The following is a 27,944-nucleotide window of genomic DNA, read 5'->3' on the forward strand; positions in this document are numbered from 1 at the left end:
TAGTGACTGCAAGATGGCTCCTAAGCTTATTAACCACCAGACAGTTTGACTCTTGAGAGCCATATAAAAAACACTGGCACCATGCAGCCTGGCCAAAAACGCGTGCATATATACACACCCCATTAATCTAATCTAATCTAATCTAGTATAATAAGTGATATAATGTGACATAATGTTTTTACTAATAAATACTACAAAAGAGAAAAAACTGATAAGCAGCAAACATTCATGTGAATAGGCTCCTTTTTTGAATGCACATCCCTCTGAGATGCCAGAAGTGTGCTGACACTAATTTAGTCCTCAAGAGTGCAGATAAAAAAGTATGGAGACAATAATTTGGTGCATGGAGCCCAGATCTAAAGCTGTGATGAACTGAACTTGAGGTAAGCCACAAGCAGAGAGTGATGCAAAGCTTTTTGTGCTTCTCTAAGACAGAGGGAGCCAACGTTACAAGATAACATGTGTTTAACATACCCTGTGTGCAGGAACCGAACTATTTTCACTATTGTTCTCAGACCTCACATCTATCTCTAGCAAGACACGGACGCATACTGAACTAAGCGGTCGTATACTACGGAGCTGGGCTTCCGTTTCAAATGGAGAAAGAGCTGACAGTGTGATGGAGAATATCGTCCTGGTTTATGACTTCTCATAATCGCTTTCAAAAACAAACATGTCTAGTCTTGATTTTTTTTTTTTTTTTTTTATGATGAAGAAGCTTTAGAAGAGAGATTAACGATGTAAGGGGTTATTGACCGCGGTCATTTCCTGTGGCACAGACGTGGACTGGGAAAGCAGACAGACAATCAGAGCCATTAAAACTACGCTAATGGCAATTTACAACAGACGATTGCTTAAGTGGGGATAGAAGGCCTGGTTTCGGATTGTGATATGGACTTCAGAGGACACAATGGCCCTTACTGTAGAAGCCAAAGAGTGTTAGGTGCTGGGAAAGGACAGACTTAAGAGAGTATACAAGTGTTTTCGTGTAATGGCCAGGGTGAGTGATTATCAGCCTGTCGAGTACGGAGTCTGGGACAGGTCTTTGATATCGTATAGCTGTGCAGAGTGACAAGGTAAAATGTCTCCAGTGCTCCGATTGCACGCATGGAGATGAGATTGTGCAGGTTCACACAGCAAAAGAAAAGGCGAGTGCTTTTTAATGATGTCATTGTGTGTGGGGGATTAATCAAAACTGGAGCTCCTTCACTGGAGTTTAAGGTGGAAGAATCAGATGAAGTGCAAACAAAACGTCCATTGAAAACAAAGTTTACTTACTAGTGACAAAGAATTTTTTCGTAAAAGTGCAGCTGTCAAAGGCGGCAATCTTTTCTTGAAGACTAACGACAAGAATTCTGTAATTAAAGATACAGAGTGAATCTATTAACAGTACATACAGATAACTGGAATAGATCCTGATCTGTATATTGCAAACAATTCTGAAATTAACACAGAAGTAAAAAAAGAAATTGCAAGCCATCAATTGTACTAACAGGATACCTTTTGTTGCAGTGTAGATCATAAATAGGGGTTTTAAACTGAATTGACTTGACCATCTCTCCCGTCCTTAGAGAATACAGGTCTACGCAGCAGTATGGAGGGCTGGTCCTGTAAGAAACATACACACATGGCAGTAATTATTAACAAAGCACAAATCACAAATACATCAGTCTTCACTGGAATGCATCTGAAACACATTGAAAGCTAAACAATCCCATAGAGAAGCCGTTTCTCAATTTAATTGCATCAGTATTCTGCTCAAAAGTGTTGCAGCCATTTCCTTACCAAAATCTGACATTAAATGCTTTGTCAAGTAACACATCAGCACAAGTCTGGGGGAAGGAAAAGTGGCTGCTGGCAGAGAGGACCTCAGACATTAATCCTCATTAAAAGTTCACCAACTTTGCTGGCACTGCCTGGACTGCTGTGTCAAGACTTCAGCTTGGTGGGATGTTTCTGATAAAGCAAAATGTTCTCTTTGTAATGATAATTCTGCTCTGTACAAATCATCTCTGCCTTACAACGCGACCGCATCAGAGTACACAGATCAAGCCGAGTGAGAAAAGGTCACGATGGAATGCAGAACGGAGAAATGAGGATGCAGCTTGACTGATCTGATTGTCTCTGTAAATAAAGAAAATCAATAACTAGTGATTCACTGACAAAATAATTGGCTCAGAATGCAACCACTAATGATTTTGATATGTCTGTCACTTAATTGAACTGTATGTCTGCCTCCTTGCTAAAAGTGATTTGATTATGAATCATAGATAAGGTTCGACACAGACATACGATTTGGCAATTACATGTGATATCCATGGGTGGTGTCTCATCATAGCCCTGGTCCCTAAAGAAGAGCAAGAATACTATTAAGAAGTCAGTCTCAAAGGTTGTAATATAATAAAAATGGCCTAGCCCTAGACCAGGGCTCAGTATTTTCAAGACCCAGCAAAGTATTTAAGTTGACTGAAGCAAATACTTGGGAAAAAAAATGCAGCAGCAGAGATGATAAACAATGGCCATCATTCAGTGACATCAGTTTTCAAAACAAGAACCATTGTGGCTTCCTGTGTTTCGGCTTATTGAAGCCAATAACAGGTTTAGGTAAATTACTTAGCTGAAGGCATCTCATCAGAACAGAGAGCAGCTATAGGGATAAGAGTTTCCACAGACTTTCATAAATTTTTCATTTCTTGTTTGATTTGACATAGCTTTTTTTTTTAAAAAAAGTTTGGATAGACGAGTATGTATTTATTCTCCTTGAGTCCAAGACGTGTGAAGTGCCAGTACAAAACAAAACATAACCACTTCAAACTGTCTTATTTATAGTCGACATTAATGACAAGGCATTAAAAGGTATCTTGTCACAGTCATGTTTGTTGCTTATCCTGACCATTGTAAACAACCGGTTGGTAGCTGTGGTATGATAGGGAAGAGCATGCTGATGGCTGGAAACTGGCAGGTGACCAAATTGGGGAGCTGAAGGGGACAAATCCCCCAAAAGTCCTTCTCAGAAGAAACTGTCCAGATGTAACGTGTAGATGACACAGTGTGGCTGTAGCATTGGCGTGCTTCAAAATATGCACATATTAGCGCATCATAAAGCAGCCACAAACTGTCAAATATGAAAGAAGAAAAGAGTAAATGAAAAACGATGAGACGCTTGAACACACTGTGCTTCATAGCTCTGTGATGGAAAACCAGAAATTTCTTAAATGTGCCAACCAACAGAAAAGGAGCTGTGAGTGGAGCTGTGATGAGACACAAACGGCACATTTTGTTTCTGCCCAAAATAGATGTGTTTGACCCACTTGTCCACATCATTGTGAGACTGCGGGTGAGTAATGTTCCGGTTTGCTATGTGTGCTGGCCGTCACACAATAACACAGCAGTGAATGGCAGACCTTGGGTCACCCTACAGGCTGAGACACTGATGGTACCTCTTAGACTTTTGTTGCATTTCTTGAACAGTCTACTGTGGTCTGGCACTACATCCAGTCCTTTTTAAGGAAAAATGGCAAGGCTACAGCAGCCCTGATTTCATGCTGAACTCAATATATTCTGCTTTCTACACTTACACTACAAGCGCAGCCAGGACTGGATTATAGCATGCGTGTAAACGCCACAATTCTGAGAGCTGTGGCAGCAACCACAGACACGAACGAGGCCGCACGCTGCCATGCCCGGCAGCCAGCTCCAGCACAGATGGATTCACAGGCCACAGCCGGAACAATCTGCTAAAGCCCTGGCACTCGAGGAGCCCTCACAGCATCGCCTGGCCAATAAAAGAGACAGAAACCAAGCTGCATGTGTTTGTGTGAATGCGTGTCAGTGTTTTACTCTCTTTATAGCAACTAAATGAGCAAATAATAATAGCGAAGCGAGTGAACACGTTTCAGCAACAGCTTCAGAGTGTGTTAAATGTAAGACAGCATCTGGAAAAGTTACTGCTCTTTATTCTTATGTTGCTTTGATGCTCTTTTTAGGCTTGCGACGTTTAATCACTAGGATAGAAATGAGACAAGGAGCCATTATTATTACAGCAGAAAACACTCTGGATTCAGATCCTGAGATTAATAGTGGCATTTAACTTCTCAAACTTGTCTTATAGCCACTATTCATTGATTTCAGCATTATCTAGACCAGATCAATCCAATTTAAAGCTTTTTGGAGCCAATTTGACACAAATGATATGCTTCCAGATTGATTAATGGGACAGTGATAGCCATGAAAAAAAAAATCATCATATTGGTCACTTCAATTACCTTTTTGGATGAGAACTAATGGCCTGCTTCTAATGGAAGCAATGCACTGTCATCTATAATACAATTTCCTCTCACTGAAAATCTAGAGCTCGATTCAAGAGTGACCGTAAATTTCAATTACCTTTATAAAATTATATCAGAGCTTCAGTTCTGCACACATGTAGGTGATATTGAGCACCAATATAATGCCCTTGTCTACGATTTTTGTGATCCCATTTTATCAATGTCAAACAGACGTTTTCTTCAACAAAGGGCACGTTAAAAAAAACATGATTAAACCGAGACCTGCCCTTTTTCCATGCATGGAACAATTTTTGCCTTCTATTTTCTCTTTTCAACCAGCAATTCCCAAAATTAGACAGCAGCCAAGTGTGAAAAAATGCTTCAAGCATGGACTAGGTTATGGAAATAACAAACAGGACAGGCTCGTTGAATTTTCTGTTCCCCATTAGGAGTGGCTAAATATTACAATGTTTATAAGATACGTTTATAGGCTACACAATATATTGTTTGTGAATCGTTATTGCGATATGAGCCATTGCAATATTTAATATTACAGAGAACTGCAATATGCCTAAATGCTTCTACCGAACCACTGTGTCCTTTGAGCATTCTGACCTCTTACATGTTTCGTGTCAGGTCTTAATGGCTGATAAAATGTGCCAGTGATGAGGTCTAAATAAATAAACAAATAAATAAATAAATAAGATTTAAATTAATGCAAGCCATCCTTTATAATTGCCACATCATGGGATCACCAATTTGCAGCAAAATACGTATTAAGGCATATCATGATCATACTGTACAGCAAAATAATCACAATATGCTATTTCATCCACATCATGCAGCCTTTACACCATCCCATCACTTAGTTAATCATACAGTACAATTCTACAAAATGACCACAGAGCAGTCCTGCAAAATCCATTTCACGTCACATTAGGAAGCTCATAAAATGTATTCTGAACTTTTCTTGTCCAGCACTGCAACAGTACCAGATGGGAAATATCACTGCTCAACAGTACCGATTTCACAGCCGTGGTTTCGCCTTAATTTTAGCAACACGTTGGTTGACAATGGTCATTATGGAAGATGCTGACCATTTCATTATTTGGTCATAAACTCCTCATCTGTTATTCTAATTTACACTGGATGTGCACACAGATCTTGAACCAGTCATGTTTCAGAGAGAGCTTTTAATCCATAACTTTATTAACCTGAGTGAAATGGTCCATAAAACACAGAAGCCAGGAAATTAAGGTTTTCCAGCAAATAAATCTAGCTGCCAGAGAAATTCTTAAAACACAGTCTAGATTCCTAATGAAGAACGAACAGCTAGGCCTACATGGTCTGAAAATGCAAAACAAACCAAACAAACCAGAGCCATACACCAAATCATAATCATCATACTGAAAATAATAACTTGCACGAAATCATAGATTAATTCTTTTCAAATTGATATAAAACAATTTTTAAATGTAGTTATGATTTTAAAATTTGGGAATATCCTCTTTTGTTTGTACAGATATTTGCCCATGATAGGTCCTTCAGGTCTACCTCACTCTAGTACAAATTTACTTTCAAATAACACTATGTACATCACAGATGAAAACAATTTCAGCAATAAGCTGTAAGCAACAAGTCAGGTGGGTGGTAACTAAGGCATTTTCAAAAAAGGAAAAATATTCTGTCACACTTTTCAATGTGCTTTAAATCCTCCTGTCTCTCTTGAGCTGAGCTTCAGTACACAACAAACGCTGGCCACATCACAAGATTCTCGAGGCCTGAGGGAGACCTTTGATATCGGCACGCTGGGGACATTAGCGGGAAAGTAATTAGGGTAAAAAGTTCAACCACAGCTCCGTGTCTTCCCGAAATACATTTCCTCTACTTTCTCTGGGGTCTTCCATGCATTCACATGCATATTGGTAACACAGTAGTGTCAGCGTTCTGTCGCCAAAGCACCATGTAATTCTAGGCTGGTGTTTACAATCTTTAATTACTTAACATCCACTTGCATCTATCACCTAATTATCACATCAGCAGAGTTAGGAGAATAAATATTCTTCATAAGTGTGATGACCCCATGATTTTCCTGAGAAGCAAAATGTAATTACAGAAGAGAAAGAGAGCTCTCATTTCATCTTCACTTTAGAGGTCAGACAGATAAATCACATAAAAAGACATTAAATATAGTACAACAAAGCTAATCCTGATTTAACGCCTCCACATATCTTGTGATAATCTAAAAATAACATGGAGAGGATCTCTAAAAAAGACAGAGTTTAAAATGGTCAAATCTGCATTGAGACCATTTTTACTGTGTAACCTCTTCAGCTATTAATAGGAAAGATAAGAAACAACATTTTGATGGAAAAGACTTTTAAACAAGTGTAATAAAGAAGAAAGGTACACTTCAAAGGCTTGCACTTTCCTATCCTTAGAGACCTTGAATTATGCGCAGTCCACTATACGATGCTGATCTGTCAGGTCCTGTGCACCTGGTCTGTACATTCCAAATTTTTTTCCTGTGCAGAATCTCTCATGGGAAAGAAATGTGCTTATCTTCTGCTTAATTCTAAAAGAAAGGACTGTGCATGCCATATCTATCAATGAGTCATAACAGTGGCCCATATCTCAAATTACTTTAAAACCACAAATGACCAAAAGTGCACTCAGTAGAAAGTAAAATGTAAGTAGAACAAAGAGAAGAGTGAGAGTGAGATAGAGCAGTTGAAGTACCACATCACTCTTTTCAAACTGAATCATTAACATGAATAGTATGTGCATAACAGTATACGGGTAACAGTGTGTGGTTAACATTGTGTGGTTAACTGTGTGTGGTTAACAGTGTGTGGGTAACTGTGTGTGGGGTTAACAGTGTGGATTGTGATACCTTCACCCCTGCCCTATGGAGGCTGTTGGTGATATCACTGACTGTGGTTTTTTTTTTTTTTTTTTTTTAATCACGTGTTCCAATATTTTTGATCACTTAAAAAAAAGGGTGGGTTCAAACAAAAGATGCCTTGTTTTAAGCTGCTTAACACATCTAGATATAAATATCAGGACATGAAAGCTGAAATTCTGATCTATCATCCCATACTCATCTTTTGATCTCAAACCCAAATGTCTTCAGTGGATCACAAAAACAATAGAATTGGACTTGCTATTCCAATACTTTCGGAGGGGACTGCATATCATCATTAAATTCTCCCACCTTCTTCCTGAAATCATCAGCGATACCTGTTTTCATTTGGCATCTTGTATATGCAATGAATACCTCTGTCATAATGCCATCTCTCCCTGGAATGCACTCTCATGGTTGACAAAAGCTTCTCGTTGACTTCAGAGCAGATCCGGAAGATAAAAAACTTTGGTGGTTATCCCGTATTAACAGAACCATAATTAAATATATAAGTGGCATTCTATCTCTCCATTCCTAACCAGCGAGTGATGGGTAATACGAAGCTATCAGACACCACAGAATTCCACAGTGTTTCAAAAGAAAAGCTCAACAAATGTATAAAATATACACTAACCAAGGCAGAAAAGATAAGAGAAAAATGCTAGATTTAGAGGACAGGTTACCTGTAACTCCAACCGTAGTTACAAGCTGCTAAGTGGATATCTCCCTATGGCACACATGCGGTCCGACATGTGCTCAAGGTGTAAAGAAGAAAGGAATAATGGCTGTATTGCAACATTATTTGTTGCCATACTGTATCATATGTCACGTTGTGACTTGCAAGTCCTCACCACAAGAAGGTATCAATGCCCCTAATTCTCACTGTTCTTGCAATTAAAGACAAAGTGAACCTAACATGAAGATGATTAAAACAGTGTCAGTAGCTGGTCAGTCTGACCCACAGTTCTGGGTGTGAGAGCGTAATTCAGCTCAAGTAGTTTAAAAGCATCGCTGCCACAATCCTCTTAAATCCTTGTCTCTCAAACACTCAAGAGATTTATCATTTAATACACATTAGAAAGGATATCTCACATCTAAGGTTTAGAATGAAAAGTACAGCTTAACATTACAACAGGTTTTCACTAAGTCTCTTTAAAAATAGATGTTCAGAGCAAAATAGATTTTCTCCATTCCTACTGTATAATTAATAACCAAGCATTAGGTGCCAGCATTTTAGGATTTTACATGCCTAATGCCTACATGCCTAATTGTTCTTACCCAATGCATGTCACACTGGGTAAGGACAATTAGAGCCATCCTAAAACACTTCTGATCCCTATGATAACATTGTGCTTTGTGTGGCTCCCCACATGTTGTGGGATATTTGAATAGGAGGAGTTGTTGAGTTGAGCATCTGGCTCAGTGCAGTTCTCAGAAGGCAGATAGTGAGTGAAGTGCTGGAGGCCTGCCAGTGTCCCAGAGCCAGAGAGGATTCCAAAAAATCAGGACCTGAGGCCGGAGAGGAGAGGAGAGGACCAGAAGCTGAGCCTCCACATGCCCCAAACTCTGAAACAGACCCAGCTCTAATATCCGCAATGACGGAGGACTGCATTAGTGGAAACCATGCCCACATCCTCTCTGAAGAGATGTGGTAAGTCGAGGGGAAAGGAGCAGTTGGGAGGGTACTGTTTTCTGCCTGCCCAACAACTTAATTTCTCCACATGTCAAAGAACAAAGCAGGCTTTCTAAATGCTGAACTTTTAACCTCCCAAAAAAAAAAAAAATAAAAAATAGCAACACCACAAACAATTAAAACCCCTATTTCATACATGTTTATGACATGGGAGTAGGCTCTTAAATATGCAAACACCTTAAAAATAAGAAACCTGTACCTATAATGATGCTGGACACTCAAATCCCTTCCAGATTCAAGCAGGGGTCTACCAGTAACTGACTAGTACGAGCATTCCATGCTAATTTGCAGGCTCTGCTGGCATGGTTGCACAGCATGAAGTGTAGCGTATGTATTTTGCTGTCAGGAAAATCACTAGAGCCATGCAGTGTTTGGGCTTAAGGCATAATCCTTTCCATTGATAAAGTTATGTTGAGTGTGCCTGGCTGGAATTCGGCCACGAAGGATTCAGCACACATGCTTTTTCCCTTTTCTGGTTTTCCTTTAATTTGCAAATCTTGTAATCTAAGCCTAAAGCTGTCTGAACCAACTTCTAAACCAGCAACGCTATTTCAGCCAACTCTCCAATGTGCTTTCCATTTAAGTGTCAAGACAGAATGCACTCTCGTGGTTGACAAAAGCTGTTATTTCAAGATGATGATACACTAAAAATTGTGAAGACTTTGGTTTATAAACTATTTCCTTTGAAGTGAGGCGATGCGGACCAGGAATTCTTTAAGGAAATAATACAAAACAATAATTACAAAGAATAAGAAAAATTGTTGGAAGTAGAACTATTTACCAAACATTTGCAGTGTAATGTAGCAGTGGCCATGCAACTCAGCTGTAGGGTGTGAGTTACGGTTTTCAAGAAGAGTCAGGTTTTCATCGTTAGCCTAACCGTCAGTGGGGGTCAAACCCAAACCCTCAGAAGAAAACAAAGAGTGAGTGAGAGTACGCCTGTACAGCACTGAGGTCATGGAAACACTGTGGGGGTCCCCATCAAAGCAGGCTGAAGACAGAGTCTATTTCCAGAGGAGGAAATATTAAGTTAAGATCTGTCACAATGAAGATGACTGTGTGACAAAGGTGGTAGACACTGCCACGGGTTGCAGCAGTAAGCTGGCCTCTGGTCCAGGCCCTCTGGAGCCAGCTGGTCAATCAGTCACTAAAGTTTTTTTTTGTGTCTCTACAGATGGCTTCATTGGGCCATCAGCACAGTGAAGAGACCTTTGATGCAGCTTGTTACGTACACAAAATTACAGGTCTTCGAACATGCTTGAGATTTGGGCCTCATAACGTCTAAATGTCACACAGAAGGAAGGCTATCACTTGGGCTCCTTCTGCATGTTAAAAGGGGGAAAATGTCATAAACCGGACAACAACGGAACATTCCATTAACACATGCAGTTAACTTCGTGTTGCACGAGTTTAAAGCGTCTCCACTCAGGTTTCACAAGCTATACAGCAGATGCATATCAGACCATGAACTAATCATGTAAGAATTACAAATTAATGACTACATGGCCTAAGCAGAGCTTTATCCATCAAGCTTGATTTTAAATAGTTTCCATTGCAATGAACAGCAATTTTATTTTCAGTTTATTAGATCTAAAAGGGATTCAAGGCTTTGTCATGTGTGTGCATGTGAGTAGAACAGGTCCATAATAAAATTCATCAGCAGCATGTGAGCACAGCGAGGAAGTGATGTCATTGTTTAGCACTCACCCCGAGGAGCCTGCGCTCTTGCAAACACCGAGGAGGGGCCGTTTCTCGGCAAAGCTGTCAGTGTTCAGGGGACCTGCAGCCAGAGGGACAGAGGAGAGAACATGAACCGCTGACCCGCACAAAGAGAGACATTCATACGCTGTGTGCATGTGAGGCATCTTGTCAGTCAGCCAGAGCCACCCACTACACATGATAAAAAGCAACTACCACAACAGGATGCGTGTTGATTGCATTACAACAGATACACTGTAATCAAATTATGGCTTTTCAAGGAAATAAAAAAAGAAAGAACTTCTTTCCTGTCTGCCTACTCACTCACCCTCACTGGCCACTAAATAAAGCCAGGGCTCACAGTGAGAGTTATGCAAATCAAATGAAATTAAAATACCAGCATGCAAGACATTTAGCATGCGCTGAGAACAGGAACGCCAATTGGTGTAATGTGTTAACACAAAAGTCTCTCTGCACTGATTCTGTTGAAAAATAGACTTCAAAGCTTTAGGAGAGGGCTTTTGTCTGACTGGTTTTCATTTTGGGAGTTTAGAGAAATTGGAGCATGGGTTTAAAAAAAAGAAGCCAGTAGGCATATTTTAGGCATGTTGCTTTATGTTTACAGATCCCATATTTATCTAATTTTTCTGTTTTAAAATAAAGGGGTGAAACTTCCAATCATGTCAAGACTGAAGATGATGTTAGCTTTTGCAAGGCTGTAATTTACTCAGCCGTGCCATGACAGTAATCATCTGCAGGAAGGCAGAGTCCCTGTGGCATAGCGTGTGAGTATAAATGTGCTGCTCCGAGACCCCTAACACTGTAAAGTACTTAAAAAAAAAAAAGAAAAAGAAAAAAAAGAAAACTTTCCTATCATCGTTACAGGTCATGATATCTAGTCATAATGTAAACACGAACTAGGAAGGACAAAAGCTAATTGCTGCCTTCTGCTTGAAAGTGACAATTTAGGCAAGAGAACTCTTGTCTCAAATTCAGAAACGACTGAATCGGGAGACAAATCATTTTCTAGGCCAGATTTTGCATGATTTACGATTTCATGCAAAGGTAAAACAGAAAAAAAAAAAAAACCTGCAAGCTGCAAGGGAATTAATACATTACAGATTTTAGCTCACTGTTAATGTCTGGCTTCTGCCTCTGTGGTTAAACAGTGCCCAAAATATAGTAACCGTTAGAAACACAGTGGAAAATAAATTAAAGAATTGTGGTTTGTGTCTTTTGAGAAAGCAGAACTTCCTCCTTTATTCTGGGAAAGACCTTGACTTATTAAAATTGACACCTATTTTCAGGACTTTCCAAATCCGCCCACCCAGGCTCCCGGTTGAAACAATTATTCTTTTTAAGGCCCATTACAGTACAACACTGTTTGCAGCATACAGATTGCAATCAGTTTCCCCAGTAGAACAATTCATTTTATTTTGCAGAGAACCGTTCTCCTTATGTGTTGGCTATCTGCTGCTTCTTATTACTGAAGCTAGCTTTTATCCATGTCCAGCTTGTATTGAAAGTCACCATTGTGCATTGTTGGGATCTGCCAAAAGACCGGAACACAAATCTAGACATAAATGTCACATTAAAATGCCGCTTGGGAGATTTCATGTCTGAATTATACCTTGTTGCTTACAAAGAGCTGTGAATATACTATATAATGATTCAGAATTAGAAAGAACGCTGATTACTAGAGTGGAAATAAGGAAGCAAGAAACAAAGTGGATACTTTCATCCTTGCCACAAAGACATTTTCCTACCAAATGAGGTGCACTGGAATTCAACAAGGCATAGAGTGTGTACTTTTGTCAGACTGTTCTATTTCCTTCCTCTAACAAATGGACTGACCAAAAGCATGTAGAGGCCAATACAAGAGTTGTGATGAAAGAGGAAGAAAAGTCTCTGAAGCCTGCAGCCCCCCTGTCTCAGCACGGGTAAAATCCCAGCTAGCCTTCTGACAGCAGTCCAATGCTGATCTTAAAGGACTGATTTTAATATTAGCAAGGGAAAACAGCAGGGCTCTGGCAAGCATGCTGCAATTAAGGAGAAATGGGTAGTCTTTAATTTCAACATATCACAAAACAAAAGGCAGAATGAAGGAAGACTTCATAAACTGTGCCATTAGAAGTCAAGTTAAAGGGTCAATACAAAAACAAACCACAGAACCTTCTGAGAAAAAAACATTTTGTAAATGGTCACGCAATGTAGATATAACTTTGTAGGGATAGACAAATCATAAATTAATTAGCATGGGGCAAGTAAAATCTCTAGTGTGCTGCCCAGGCTAAAAAGTACTAGCTAATACAATATAATGTTTGAAGAGCTAGTTAAGTGCATTAATACAGGCTAAGGAAAATGACCAAGTTTATTTTATAAGTTTATTTAAGTTTATTAGTCTCTTCTAACAAAAGTAGCACATCATATTAGCACCCTGGACAGAATGTCAGCAAATCACTGGCCAACATTTCAGCTACAAGATGCGTTCCATACTTGCATCACAAAAAATATTAATTAAATCTGGCTACAGTCTTACTTTTCTGTTGACCTCACGGCAAATGCGTGTTGTGCTAGCGGGAGGTTTGTATGTCAGATTTGCTTCAAACTTCTGAAAAAAATTAGATTTGTAAATATGTGCTACTGTTACAGCATCGAGGTGCGCACCACTGTGAAGCGCATTATGTTTAAACATAGCTTGTATATGCTTAAAGTTTAAGTTAAGCCAACTTGTCCTCCAATAAAAAAAGCTAATAGTCTAAACAAGAAATCTGCTTATCCCAGACACCCAGACTACTTATTTGTCCACCCCTGCTTTGTGTAATTAGAGCACCACTATGAACACTGAAAGCTTCCCCACATTTGAAGCAGGCAATATATGTTCAGTTGAAGATGGTCTGGGGCTCTCAGCTGCTAAAGGTTCCTGCATATCAGAAGCCCCTTAAAGTACACTGAGATATGAAAAGAAAAATACTCACTGATATGAGGGGCTGGGAGGATACGAGCAGCTCGCACTGGACCGTGCCGCACAGAGAAGAGCTCCTGAGCTTCTCCAGTCAGCTGCAGAAAAAAAAAACACAGATAATACAAACAGCACGATCAATTTACAGAACTCAACACGAATAGCAATGTTATAGACTATAAATATTATTTATGTGCTTATGAGTTAATGAACTTGTACTTTGTTTAATGTTGGAAAAATCTAAAACACAAAGGCTTTATTTCTGGGGGAAAAAGTAGGTACATATCATAAAAAGTATTCACTAATACATTTCTATGGATCCAGCTATACTTTCCACTGATATAAAAAGCTTTTCCATGGAAATAAAATGATGCCTTGTTTGGTTTTGTTGTGGTTATGAAGGGATTTGTTATTGAGCCAGAGTACAATGAGGATCCAAACACTAGCCATCTCACACCTAACCAAATCAAACCACAAAAAGCCTGGGCTGTATCTGGGAGATCAGCTGGGAGTCTGGGGTTGGTGGACTTGGAAAGCCCTGAAAATAAGTGTGTGTGTGTGTGTGTGTGTTGAATTACAAAGAATGGGCATTATCACATTAATGGACATAATCCGTGTGTTTTAAACAGACAATCCCACCAGAGGATGATTGCTCTTGTGCACAATTAGTAGCTTTCCCAGAGAGAAGGATCAGTCATGTTTTTATTTTTTATTTATTTTTTTTTTAAAAAAGGTCATTTGGCCACCAAGATAAACTGGCATCAAATGTACGGTGTGATTTGAGAGTGCAAAAAATTTATGATACCACGGATAAAGACTGCACAAGAAAATCCTTTCCAGGCAAACAGGGCAGAGGAATAATAAAAAATGTACCAGATTAATACAATTGTCATTTTGCATTACACATTGTCCATGTGTCATCCATTTACAGCTACACCACTATTACATTATTTTTTATGACAGCAATATGCCAAATTACTTCTGATTCCTATACACTTGCCCACTTCATTCAGATCAATGTGGATTGATGAAATTCAAAGAACTAGGAATTCATGACATGAGCTTTATAATTGCAACTATAAAGTAGAAAGTGCATCTTAAACTAAATTAACTTTGTAGAGCTTTAATTTACACTTCATGAACACAGTCAATATTAACTACAACTATTTATTACAACGACACAACAGCACTGTTGAATACTTGATTCTGATTGGTCAGAAGGTATTACCAGTAGGTCATTTTCTATAACAGCAGCTCTGACACTATTTCTGTCTGCAAGGTCTATATTAATGTACTCGTTCCAATACGGTATCGTTTTTATAGTAACAACTTACACATGGACTTCACATAAATTGACAGAAGAAATGTGTGACATGGTTGCAGTTTTCTGTGAGGAGACAGTTATTTAGCATTTTTGGAAGAAGTCTCCAGTGTCAGTGCTTTGTAACAGTCAGAGGTAGAGCTGTCACTTTACATTTTCTGACACGGGAAAGACTTCAGGATGGAGGGCTCTGTGGTTTCTCTGTAACATAACAAGCTACTTTTTTTTTTTTTTTTGAAAAGAGAGGGACTGGTGAGGGAAGGTCTGTTTGTAGCCACTATAAGGCAAGTGATAATGTTTTATTTCTTACATAATAGCTACAGATTTAGATCTGTAGAGGCTGTCAATAATCTAAGATATATTTGATGCCTGAGGTTTGCTTTAGCTTCGCACTGAATCTATTAAAGACACACACACAAAAAAACCTTTTCTGTACATATACATGTACACACACTATAAAGTTTCGAACCGTGGTCAGTTCTGAAGTGATTTCACACAGACTTCCTGATGTGGTTTATAACACAGTATGAGCTACAGTAATCCATAAAAATGTATAAAACTATACATTGCAGCTGTACCATGTTATAATATATGCTAACCATTTTGTAAAATCAGATTCACATTTTTCTTTTGTATTATTCCATGCAAGAAGACAAAAAGCAAGATTGTTTGCATTCACAACACAGATACACAACAGGTAACACCTGGAATAATACAGCTCGACTTGAAACGCAAATCTGTAATAAAATGTAATTGTTCTTGTAGACTATGTCTGCTATTCAGCAAATCTGGTTTAAACATTAGATTACAAAGATTTGGATGTGCATTTACGAAAAAAAAAGTGAGACAGACTTCTATTACGTATTAACTAGATTAGCCTCATAGCTAGGGCTGAGCGATATTACAGTATAGTATCTATATTGTGATAAATTATGCTGCAATACACATTTCTGAAATATCATGGGTATTGTGATATCTTTTTATTAATTTTTCAATCATTACAAATTGATGCAGCTTGTTTGATGTTAAAAATTTTGTACTTAATCATTAAATTCTAAAATGTTAACATTTTCTCAAACTTTTACATTTGTTCCCCTTTTTTAGTGTTACATTTTTTTAAATAAAAGCTTTTAATATTTCTTAAACATAGAAAATAAAAATAACATTTTTGTAGAGATAAAATCAAGCATCATCAAATAGTTTTTGATGATTACAGTTTTGCTGAGGTTTGCTAACAACCTAAATCTCGATACATATCACGTATCTTAGAAATTTCTTTGAGGATCGTGATATTTTTGTCATATCGCCCACCACAAAAAAGAAAGCTTCACACTTCCACTTGGGGTAAGTAGAAAATCCTGTAAATCAGATTTTCACTGAAATATTCCTTTAATACAGATTGAGTATGCAGTGAAAAGCTTTAATAAACGGCAACACCAACACCTCCGCTACATGTCATTGCTCCAGACACCTCTCCACTCCAACACCCGGTCACTTTACCATATGCAGTCTGCTTGTTATCTTCCACCAGTGAACAACACCTTTCCAGTCAAAGACCTTTCTCTCTGAGGAAATGTTAATGCACACACACACACACTCACACACACACACACAACAGCAGATCTGCTAGACCCATTCCTCCACCTCCATTCAACGCCATTATGGAGGGTGTCGGCTTAGCAACTGTCACAAACACTTCACAGTCACTCATGACCAGAAACTGGGCAGCTTTCAGCAGCTAGTCCAGCCTAGAGAAAAACAGACAACTAAAAAAGATAAAGAAAATGTGGCATAAAAGATCTTTGAGAAGAGAAAAGTGAGAACTGAGAAGCAAATAATACAGAAAGAACACTGTGTACAACGTAAGAATTAAAAATTGAGGCTGCGTCAACAGTGACAACTGCATTGGCACTTCCACTATTTAATCATCACTCCTGTGGAAATGAAACTGAACCACTTAATAAATGAGATCTTTCATTTTAACTCTCTTTGATTCCTTTTCTTCAGCTACAGGTCTGACCACATCATGTAACACCTCAAACTTACACAAAAACCTTATAAATAATTATAAAAATAAAAAAATTACAAATCGTATATGATGATAATGAGGATGATTAGCTAAATATCACATACATCTCAGTCTTTCTTAAAATGAAGCTGTGCTTTTAATTTGTTTTAAATTTTTTCAAAACAAGCTTTGTCTTTGCCACTACTGACATCAAGTGGCTCCAACATAGAACTGCACACTGGCAAACTTACACATGCATAAATATGCATGAAAAATAAACATTTAATTTAGATTTTGGGTGATATAACAATACAATGTCTATATACAGATCAATCTGATGTGACCGACATGACATAATGCACTTTTATGAAAAACTGTAGGCTTTGTCAATACTTTTACTGACTGACACCACTGTTACAGACAGTGAACAGTAATTACATCATCATCATGAACAGCAACAAGAACCGTACCATCAACATCAGCAGCAAGAGCAAGAAGATGAAGACGAAGAAGACAAACCATAGTAACAAAAGCAACAAAAAGAAGATGAACCATGATAACAACAGCAGCAGCAGCAAGAAGAAGAAGAAGAAGAAGGAGAAGAAAGATGATTAAAAATAGCGAGAAAAGGAAGAAGAAAAAGAACCCCGCCAACAACAACAACAAGAGGAGGACCCATGATAACAACAGCAATAAGAAGAAAAAGAAGACAAACCATAACAACAACAGCAACATGAAGAACCGTAAGAACATCACTGACAACACAAACAACAACAGAAAACAACAGCAAAAAGAAGAAAAAGAAGACAAACCATAACAAGAGCAACAAGAAGAACCACAAGATCACTGACAACACAAGCAACAGCAACAACGGCAGAAACAACAGCAAAAAGAAGAGAAAGAAGACTAACCGTGACAACAACAACAAGCAGACGAACCAAAATAATAATAATAATAATAATAATAATAATAATAATAATTTTTCATAAGTTATTTTAGAAATATGGCACTATTTTGTTGGCACTACATATTACATATATTTATATTTTTCTATGTAAGTAGTAAATAACTATTTTGTGTTACATTACTAGGTATTCTGCTCCCCCTCCCTCTTGTGGGACACGTTTTATTTATTGTAATCCACTGGAACTACAGATCTGCATGTGTTAGAAACACCAGCAGCGATCAAATACTGATCAATGACTTTCATACACTGAAGAGAATAAAGTACTTACTGATACACTCCAGATTTGCATTCCGTCTGCATAGCCAATCATCAGACAAAGAGGCGGGTCCACACCACTGCCATGCATCTCCAGGAACTCTGGCGAGCGGGCCACGTCTGAGCACATGCACACAAACACACACACACACACACACACACACACACACACAGAGAGTAGCATCTCAGGAGGAGCAGGTACACACAAGTGACAGGCAGGAGCATGTTTTTAGCATGCTGTAGAGCCTTTTGTAAGGAGAAGCCTCAACTTTGTACACTGTCAGCTGTTGTACCATAATGTGTGAATGCCAGATTAGTAAAAACAGCCTTGAGGGACAACAGTGAAAAACCTGTGCTGAGATAAAGAGGTCTGCTCTATAGTATTTATGTTCAAGCCTCACTTAGGGGTTATATAATTTGTTTGCTACATTGTGACTGGAAGAATATGGATTGGTTGTCTTTATTGATTTAGATTTGTAACTCTGCACAATAAATTATGATATGAAAAAGCTTTCAAGGATTCAAGCGACACAGGAAATCTTTTTACAGACGATTCAAGCCACTTGTTCTACAAATCAGAGATGTGGTAGTGCATCTTTGGCTGATTGATTGGAAGGCTGACTTTTGCTTAGAAATAAAACTAATGAAATGATGGAAAAATCATGGTTAATGCAATAAAACAAGCACACAACCCTCCACATAATACACTGGCCTGCTGTGCAAATACTTTGTCTTTTTGATGTATAAAGGTACTCTAGTGTATCGAAAGCATGTAAGATAAATGAGCCATGTGCTTCACAAGAATCATTTTCTGATGGGACTACTGTATATATTCCACTTTAATAGAGTGAGACATTTTATAAACAAAAAGCTGCTCCAAGTCTGCTGTCAAATTACAGTATTGCTGGCACACGTGCATGAACGTCGATGAGAAAACGCAGAGCTGGCACTCATCCCCTTTAGGGAGAAATGAACCATCACAGCACACACAGCTCGGTCTCTGCCAAACACGTCAGCCTCGCATGAACACTAATAATGCATCGCGTTGCAAAGATTGAAAAAGGACATTGATGAATGAATGGCATGTCAAAATACATCTCTTTAGTGTTCTGTTTTCAAACTATTAGACATATTACTTATTATATATAAAACAACTTGCTTTTACATCAAGTGTATTGTCCCCTTGCTGGTAAGCAGAAATATCTCTAGCGATGTGCAGGTCCATGCTCAAGCAAGTCGATCTTGGCCTTTCCTTGGACAAACAACTGGTCCTAAATTAAGAATATTGATCGTGTTCACCCTTTTAATCAAAGAGAGCTTTTTAAAAAATGTTGTAGGACATAGCATTGACGTGCAGGACAGGAAGTCCTTCTGCCAACTCCGCTGGTTGCGCTCAAAATACTCAAAATACATCAATTTCATCCAATAACGATGTCCTTCTTCAAACACGCCTACTACATATGAATGCACTTATTGATGGATAACAATAAATCCTTGTCAACTCAGTCTTAAGTAGGAAAGTGATACTGATGTTTTAGTTTTTCTGGTTTTTAGTTTTACAGAAAGTAATTAAGCTCAGTTAGGTATTGTTTACATACAAAGAAAATTACTGTTAATGTTTTTCATAAACAATTACATCTAAAATTCAGTAAAATTAAGCTTGGAAAAAAAGATATTGTGCAAATGTGTCAGTGGACTAAAAATACAACAAATTACTTAAAACAGAAAGTTTAGTTAAAAGAAAGTTTACTTCATTTTCAATGGCCAAATGAGCAACATATTTCCATTTTTCTACAGCACTCCTGGAAGTGATGAGGTGGAAAAGCCTTAGTCAAGTTCCTGAGTCTGGCAGTTCTTGGATATGAACTTCTAGTGTTCAAGTCCCTGGCACAGGACCTTAACATAATGAGGTTAAAAAAGAAAGAAATGAGATGCAAAAAAGAAGATAGGGAAACATGCCTGATGGCACCAAGGCAGCGGGTGGGGCATCTCTTCTGTACGAGATACAAGAAGTTAAATGAAAACAGAAACTTACCATTGACGTCTGCTTTTTCAAACCGAACCCAAATGATCTTTTCTTTTTCATCTGTAGGAGGTGTCCCAGTGTAGGCCTTTAAAATTGAAAAACAGAATTACCTACAACTCTCAAAAGAAAAAGACTTCTTGAACAGATATATAGTTTCATCCCGAGCATTAGGGCTGGCCTGAATAGCATTTTACAGGCTTTGAATAGACTGTGTTTTCCTGAATGAATACCTAAATACTCATCCAACTTCACTCTCCCAAAATTATACCTTTGTGTTTTCCATTCCGCCTGTAAATGGCCTTTTTAGAGCAACATCAAGTTTCATCTGGTGTAAAAATATTAGGCTCAAATGAAAACCTTAAAAGTGCAACATGAATGAATGAAACAGGACATTATATCTGTAGTTGTGAAAGTAAAGATACACTTTTGAGACACCTATTTGCACTAAACAATGCAAAATAAAAAAAAAAAATAGTCAGAGGTTTTTCATTTGACTCCCCCTTTTATACAACATATATTTTATATATTAGATTATGACTATGCCTTAAGAATACATCTTGACAGCTGACAATGTCTTTGAACAGTAGTTATAAAGCTATAAGGTAGCTAATGATTTAGATCATATGACGGTCTTTTCCGGATGTTATCTGCATTTGGCTGAATCCCAAATGGCTCGCAAAATTCAATACAACAGTGTGTTACATAGGGAGGACAACTCATTATTTCACTGCCTACATGGCGCACTTATATAGTGAGTAGGAAGATAATGACAAAGCTTAATAATGTAATAATGAAAGTATTCAAATTATTCAGGCCAGCCCTACTGAACACTGTCCATTTTCAAAACTGATTCATGAAGGAAAACAGGGCACTTCAGAAATTCACAAAGCCCTACCTTTAGAAACCATGCAATATTTCACTGTAAGGAATCTAATTAAAGTCACACATCCATTTTTAATTAGAATCATGTCACAGTTTAGTGGAGAGAGAACAGTACTTAGGAGATATTAATCTCAGACTTCCAAGGCAAAGTTACAGTTAAGCGTTACTGCAAATACTGTATAATCATCTAACTAGACATGATCCTTGACCATAATCCATAAAACCAATGTATTTTTTTCAAAGACTGAATTCAATTCATCAAAGACATTGTCTATACAACCAAAACTTGAGTCACAACATTTGACACAGGAAGGGTTTTTTCTTCCTGCATTCTTTAATTCATTCAGATGTATAACAATACACATATTTCCTATTCAGCTTTACAGTTTATTTTATTGATTTATTTTTATTATTTCTTTTTTATTTTACAATTGGTATTAAAATGCTGATAACTGTTAACCAGTAAAATGAACAAATCACTTGTTTAAGATGACATAACATGATTATAACCTATAAATAGGAACATGAGGGGAAAAAAGGACTAACCTGAGGGACCACATCTTGCAAAAAAGTCACTACACTTTCCATGTAAGACTGCTCCCTGGAAAACAGGTAAATGACATTATGATAAATCCATTTTCACAGACAGTTAAATGACAACACAAAACAACTTTAGAGTCTATCGCTCATCTTTTTCCATGCACAACTGCTGTTAATTATCCTCTAACCTTCATCAGTGTGGGTTTCTGACCACTGGAACCATGTTAGCTTGATCTATATTTGTTGGCTGTGTATTGGTGTCGGCCAAGCAGTAGCAGTAGGGTGTTTAAGATTGGATCACAGACAAGAATTGTAATACTAAAAAGGGCATGTATGAGCCAACTAATGTAGCTAGAATGTAGAAAATGAAAGCCTATGAGAGTGTGTTATATATAAATTATGTATATATTCATCATTTTTATACAGTATATTAATTCATTGTCTTTTGTCATGGTTGCAGCAGGCTGAGAAAGTCAGTCCAGACTTCTGTATGCCAGGCGACAGCTCTTCCCAGGGGAAAGACGTTCCCATGTCAACTGTGATATATAAATCTCTCCAGTGGGTCCTGGATGCCCCCGGGGTCTCCATTCAGTGTGACGTGTCTGATGGAGCTAAAACAGGAGCCGATCAGCGAGCATCCTTATAATCTCCCCGAGCCACTTCAATTCCCAAGGTCCTCACCCTATCACAGAGAGTTAGGCCAGCAGTCCTGAGGAGGAACCTCATTTCCTGTACTCATGACCTTATTCTGTAAGTCACAACCCACAGCTTGTGACAATAGGGGAGGACAGGACCATAGACTGACTGGCGAACAGAGAGCTTTATCCACAAATTGAGCTCCTGCTTCACCACTACAGACCGGTACGGCCATCGTAACACTGCTGCTGCTGACCTGATCCATCTGTCAAGCTCAAACTCTCTATTCAACATGACTATATGACTTCACAAACAGATAGAGAGAAGTATAAAGTAGTTCGAGAGATGTCAGTACTGATGGTAATTGTGCTATCCTTACATGAACATTCTAGCACATATTGACTATTATTCTAACACATATTGACTATTAGATTACACAAATTGGTTTCTACTGTTGTAAAGGAAGAGTACCAGAAGGGTGAAGGAACTTTATACTTTGAACTTGCAAAGTAAGTCATACTCAACTCAGACACACATGAACATGACACAAACGAGTACAATTAAAGAGACTTGTGCTTACGTAGCAGCCTGGGCTCGAACAACAACCCCTCCAGCACAGCGGCTCGGCCTGCGCGGGGAGTCGGACGCCATCATTGACCGCTGTGTATCCTGAGAAAAGACAGTGTTAGAGGAGATGAAACAGTGATGGTTTATGATCATAAAGCTAGACAAGGGTTCACTAGGGTCTGATCAAGGTGCTCGGGCTCATTTTGAGCTTTGAACCTTTCAGCCAAAACAACTGAACCAGACAGCATATGTGACAAATTGATCAGGACAATGATGGTAATAATAATAATAATTATAATAATAATGTATCTGTTACACTTATTTATTAACCTCAGGTGAGTTTCCCCCAAAAATGCTGCAAAACAAACATTATTTAGGATTGTGGCCCGGTCATTTTCTGGTGTAACATTCAGATCATATTGCTTATAGTACTGTGGGGTTTTTTTTAGGAGTGTCTTCCCAATGTAAACAAATAACAAGCTAACCAACGAAAGCACTCTTTTAATAAATATATCAAGACATTTCGCCCTGCCACTGAGCCAGCCAGTCGGATACACTTGCAAAACATTTGGTCCAGTTAATTAAACAACTCCACTGTCAAGACTTTCACTGTCACAGCATTCAGTCGTGTAAAAGAGCAGATGTGTTTATTAGCCAGCTGGCTGCCTCACAGACATTTCATCACTGCTTAGCTCGCTAGTTAGCTAACCTAGCTAGCTAACTCCAGCCACCAGCTAGTCACTTCTAACACTGTATTCAATTATGACACTAATAAATATGATATAAAAGCTCCGTTTTAGCAAAACACCCACACAACACTTAAGCTCTAATTTCAGGAACATTATACAAACCAGGTGCGTTGTGCTTGAATTCCGCTAACTAACCAGAGCTCTTTCCAAGACGCGATGAAAACATGGGATTACGTATAGCGGAAACAACAAATGTAGCAACCAATGAGCGCGCCTTACTTCCCAAAACTAACCAATCAGATCTGCGAGAGGCGGGTCAATTGACTACTGCTAGCCAATCAGAGTGCGTAATACCTACAGCATTAGTTGGTTCCGCCAACGCGGTGAGTTAAGATAAAAATAAATCTTGTGACGTGTCGCACAAAACGGACAGATGCTTAGCGAGCAAATATAGCAGAAATCTTGAAATAATGTTTGCCAGTATTGCGGAAGGCTTTGGACAGAGTTTAGACAGTGTGTGTGCGTGTGTGTGTGCGCGCGCGCTTATGTACAGCATGTTTATTATTATCGCCGGTTATCCCGATTCCGTCAGCCTCCTACGTCACTGCAGTTGACTTGGTTAGCTCCTGTAGTCATTGCACATACATTTTGGTGTGATGTACTTGTCCAATCCTGTGACAATTAGCTACTTTTTAATCTCAAACACTACACTACATGGCCAAAAGTTTGTGGACTCCTGACCATCAGACCCATATGTGCATATGTGAACATCCCATTCCAGATTTATTCCCCTCTTTACTGTTATAATAACCTCCACTCTTCCGGGAAGGCTTTCCACTAGATCTTAGAGCATGGCTCATTTGTGCAACAAGAGCATTAGTGAGGTCAGGCACTGATGCTGAGTGAGGACTCTTGGGGTGTAGTCGACATTCATCCCAAAGGTGATCAGTGGGGTTGAGGTCAGGGCTCTGTGCAGGACACTCGAGTTCTTCCACTCCAACCTTGGAGCACCGTGTCGTTACAGAGCTCGCTTTCTTGCTTTGTGCACAGGGACATTGTCATGCTGGAAGAGGTTTAGGCCTCTTAGTTCCAGTGAAGGGAAACTGTAATGCTACAGCATACAAAGACATCCTATACAATTGTGTGCTTCCAACTTTGTGGCAACAGTTTGGGGAAGAACTACACATGGTCAGGTGTCCACAAACCTTTAGCCATATAGTGTATAATCTGCTATTTATAATAATAATGTTATTAAACACATTAAGATAGAATATGTTTTGATATTTCACAGAATATTAGGATATATTCTGGTAAATTAGGATACATTGTGTTGATGAATTTCAATCTCGTCCATTATTCGTGCCATTATATAAATTAAATACCTTAGCATGAATGAAATCCTAAAGGTGTTGATTATTTAAATGTGAAGGGAAAATGTTTATCATAATCCAAAGAAGCATGACTTACCCTTTTGTGAAGACATTTTTTCTGAAATTCATTTTTAATGACATGTTTGAGAATTTGGGACAGCATGTTTTCACTGGTTTAGGACTTTAGTCATCAATGACACATTTAAAACATTATTTATTTGTTGTATACTTATTCATATCATCAATAAATCACATTTCAAACCTCCTCAATTAATAATCAGCATATTCTAATATTATATGAACAGAGTAGACAGTAAAAATGACTACATATTAAGATGTTGGCCTAAGAAGCATTCTATAATTCATTTCTTATAGCAATAACAAGAAAATGATCAATATTTTCCATATTTATGATCTTTTCTAAAATTCGTCATGAACAGATTAAGTCAAATCACAGTTGAAAAATATCACCACTGAAAGGTAAGTAACACTTTATAATTTATTTCTTGGAGTAGCAGCACAGCATGTGATTTAAAAAATAAGTAAACATCAGCAATCTCAAAATGAAATGAACACAGTACACTAAGTCAAAATCTCTGCATATTCAGTAGTAGGCCAAAATAAAGCTCTAGATTTCCCAGTCTACCTTATTCTCTATCTACCTCATCTATTAAGATTCTTCATTGAAGCGCCATTTAATGCACACAAAATCTGTCAGTTAACATCAATTAACCATGCTTGTGGGGTGTTCCATGCATCCATTCATTCATCCCTTACGTCCTTTCACTTTTTCTCTTTCCACTTATTGCATTTTATGATGTTCCAATTAACCTGAACCATGCTGGCCCAAATTACCAAACCATCTTGAAAATGATTCACTTATAAGCATCTGTAACAAATTAGACCTGCTAACTTTATGCTTATTTTATTACAGCAGCACATCCTATGTATGGTATTTATGCATCACTAGTATATGTAATATATTAATCATGACAATTTTATAACCTTATGAAAATAAAAAAAATAGCCAAAACATTTATCATTTTTCATACCACAAGATTTTTGGGGTCACCTTCCAGTTTCAATGTGACCACACCCCCTTATGTGATGTCACATCAAATAAATCATGCTGTTTCTATCAGGCACTTTCACTGCAAGGGCTCTGTAACATAAGTTTTGATTTTCATTTATTAGGCCATAAAATAACTGCTGGCAAGTTAAACTGCCCTAATTTACCTGATGTACCAATATACCTGAATTCACCCTGTATGCTATTTTTTTAAACATAAGATTTATCCTTATTCTCAGTCAAGCTCCAATCACTTCTCCAGTCCTTATGACTTTAAAAAAAAAAAAAGTAATAGATTTTTGAACTACAACAACCATCTTGTGTGTGTGTGTGTGTGTGTGTGTGCGCATAATATTACCCTATTGTCAATACCGTTACTGTCTTCTTAGTCCTGTATTGTTTTGGACTCTATGGTGCTAAGGATCTTATGCAAATTGTGTATACTGTATGTATGTATGTTTCTTCAATTAAAAAATGTCAGTGCTCTGTATTAATTTTCCCTCTATAAGTCTTAATCAGTGCTCCTGCAGGTGATACGTATTACATTCTGACAGAACATTGTTATTATTTTAGCACTATAGTCCTAAGGGCAATTAGCTTAAAATGAATAATTGAACAACTTCCTATAAGAAGCACATTAACGTAATGGACATAATTTTACTCCCTTTTAATATTAGAGGCCAGTCACGCAGGCTTATTCCTATAAGAGCTAAATAATAACTGTAACATCTATCACAACCTTTTAAATATTTTAATCTTTGTCTGCTTGTCAGGGACCTCACTTTGAGAACAATATGTCTACAGTATATAATTAATGAAAGGATTTCAAGTTTAAGTAGCTGTATAAAGTCTGTGTTACTCAAGTTTTTTTTACTTTGATTAGATTAAAAACAATCCTGTGCTCAAGTTAGTGTCTTTCCAAAGTTTTTCCATTATTCATGTGTCAGAACAGGTTTCTTCCAGTCCTTTTCAACTTCCCTAAAACAAGGAGAATAGGTGGATAACTTTCTCTGAGGTGAATGAGTGCGTGATACCCTGCAGTGACTGTGTGGTGTACTTTTGTGTGCCTTGTGCTTTTGTGTTCCTGAGTAGGAATTACAATGACCATTTCCATCCAGGATAAAGTGATTACTGAAATATAAAATGAAATGAATGAAAAAGAGGAGACAAATTCAGACAACTACACTTCTTCTGTTTAGGATTTCCATGACCCTACACAAAAAGCAATCTACAATGCTTTTATGCTATTGCAAGATGGGCACTTTTCTGAATCGACAGGCCACATGACCGACCGGCAAATAGAGCCACCTTCTTGTCCGCCTTCGGAGTATTTGCTTTGAGAATGCTTTTTGTTGCCAGCTACTGGAATGTGAGGAAGTCCTTGCCAAAAATTGTTTGACTTCAATGAACTGATTAGTGACATTTTCATGCTTGTCTTTTCAGAGCTTACGCTACATAGATGAACATATTTTATATCAAGATTATCTCCTTTTTCGGACTGCTTTTTGTTTCAATATCTCAGTCAATTGCTTACCTTGGAATTCCACTTAAGCACGTTTTAACAAATTAGTTACATTCAAATATTTTGCATTCGGTAAATTTGCACACACACACGTAGTCATTATAATTATTCTCACTTTATTCTCTTTTTAAGGGAACAATTCAATGTGCCACCCAAATGTGCATTTTGCATGACACACTGAATAACAAGTCACTTTACATACAAACTCAGACACCATGTCACGCCTGAAATGTTTGAACTGACCTTCTTTCCAGAAGATCAATTTCCCTACTAAATTCATCCAAATGCCATTTCTGCTGCTGTCTGGGTCCTTTTCAGTGTTTTTTGCTCCCTGTTCTAAAGTGCAGTAAGCCTCAGGAGTTTAGTTAAACTTGTCAAAAATAAATAAATAGAGCATGTACTTGTTTATATAAGGTATGCAGCAAGCCAGCGGTCATAATAAAAAAAAAAAAAACTCATAAATGGGCCACTGAGTGCTCTCATAATTTTTTTCTCTCTCAAAAATCAGCCAAAAGATGGAACTACAGTTAAGTCTCCTTTCTGCTTTGATCCTAGTGCACTGAATACAT

General features: G+C 38.0%; 1 protein-coding gene across 6 annotated transcripts in view; it reads right to left on the bottom strand.

Annotated features, from left to right (window-relative positions):
- The window catches only part of bcas3 (BCAS3 microtubule associated cell migration factor), a 202,862-nt gene extending 179,153 nt beyond the window's left edge, over positions 1-23,709 (bottom strand). For all 6 annotated transcript variants that reach the window (XM_026924234.3, XM_026924233.3, XM_026924231.3 and 3 more), the window contains exons 1-9: positions 23,577-23,709; positions 22,739-22,827; positions 21,529-21,583; positions 20,110-20,185; positions 18,088-18,194; positions 13,540-13,621; positions 10,571-10,643; positions 1,501-1,608; positions 1,279-1,355 (exon numbers count right to left, since the gene is read on the bottom strand). In XM_026924234.3, coding sequence (XP_026780035.1) covers positions 1,279-1,355; positions 1,501-1,608; positions 10,571-10,643; positions 13,540-13,621; positions 18,088-18,194; positions 20,110-20,185; positions 21,529-21,583; positions 22,739-22,812 — 652 coding nt within the window. In that variant the 5' untranslated portion in view covers positions 22,813-22,827; positions 23,577-23,709. The remainder of the gene's footprint in view (positions 1-1,278; positions 1,356-1,500; positions 1,609-10,570; positions 10,644-13,539; positions 13,622-18,087; positions 18,195-20,109; positions 20,186-21,528; positions 21,584-22,738; positions 22,828-23,576) is intronic.
- Between the last annotated feature and the right edge of the window lie 4,235 nt (positions 23,710-27,944).

This window comes from Pangasianodon hypophthalmus, chromosome 14 (assembly GCF_027358585.1).
Source record: "Pangasianodon hypophthalmus isolate fPanHyp1 chromosome 14, fPanHyp1.pri, whole genome shotgun sequence".
Taxonomy (NCBI): Eukaryota; Metazoa; Chordata; class Actinopteri; order Siluriformes; family Pangasiidae; genus Pangasianodon; species Pangasianodon hypophthalmus.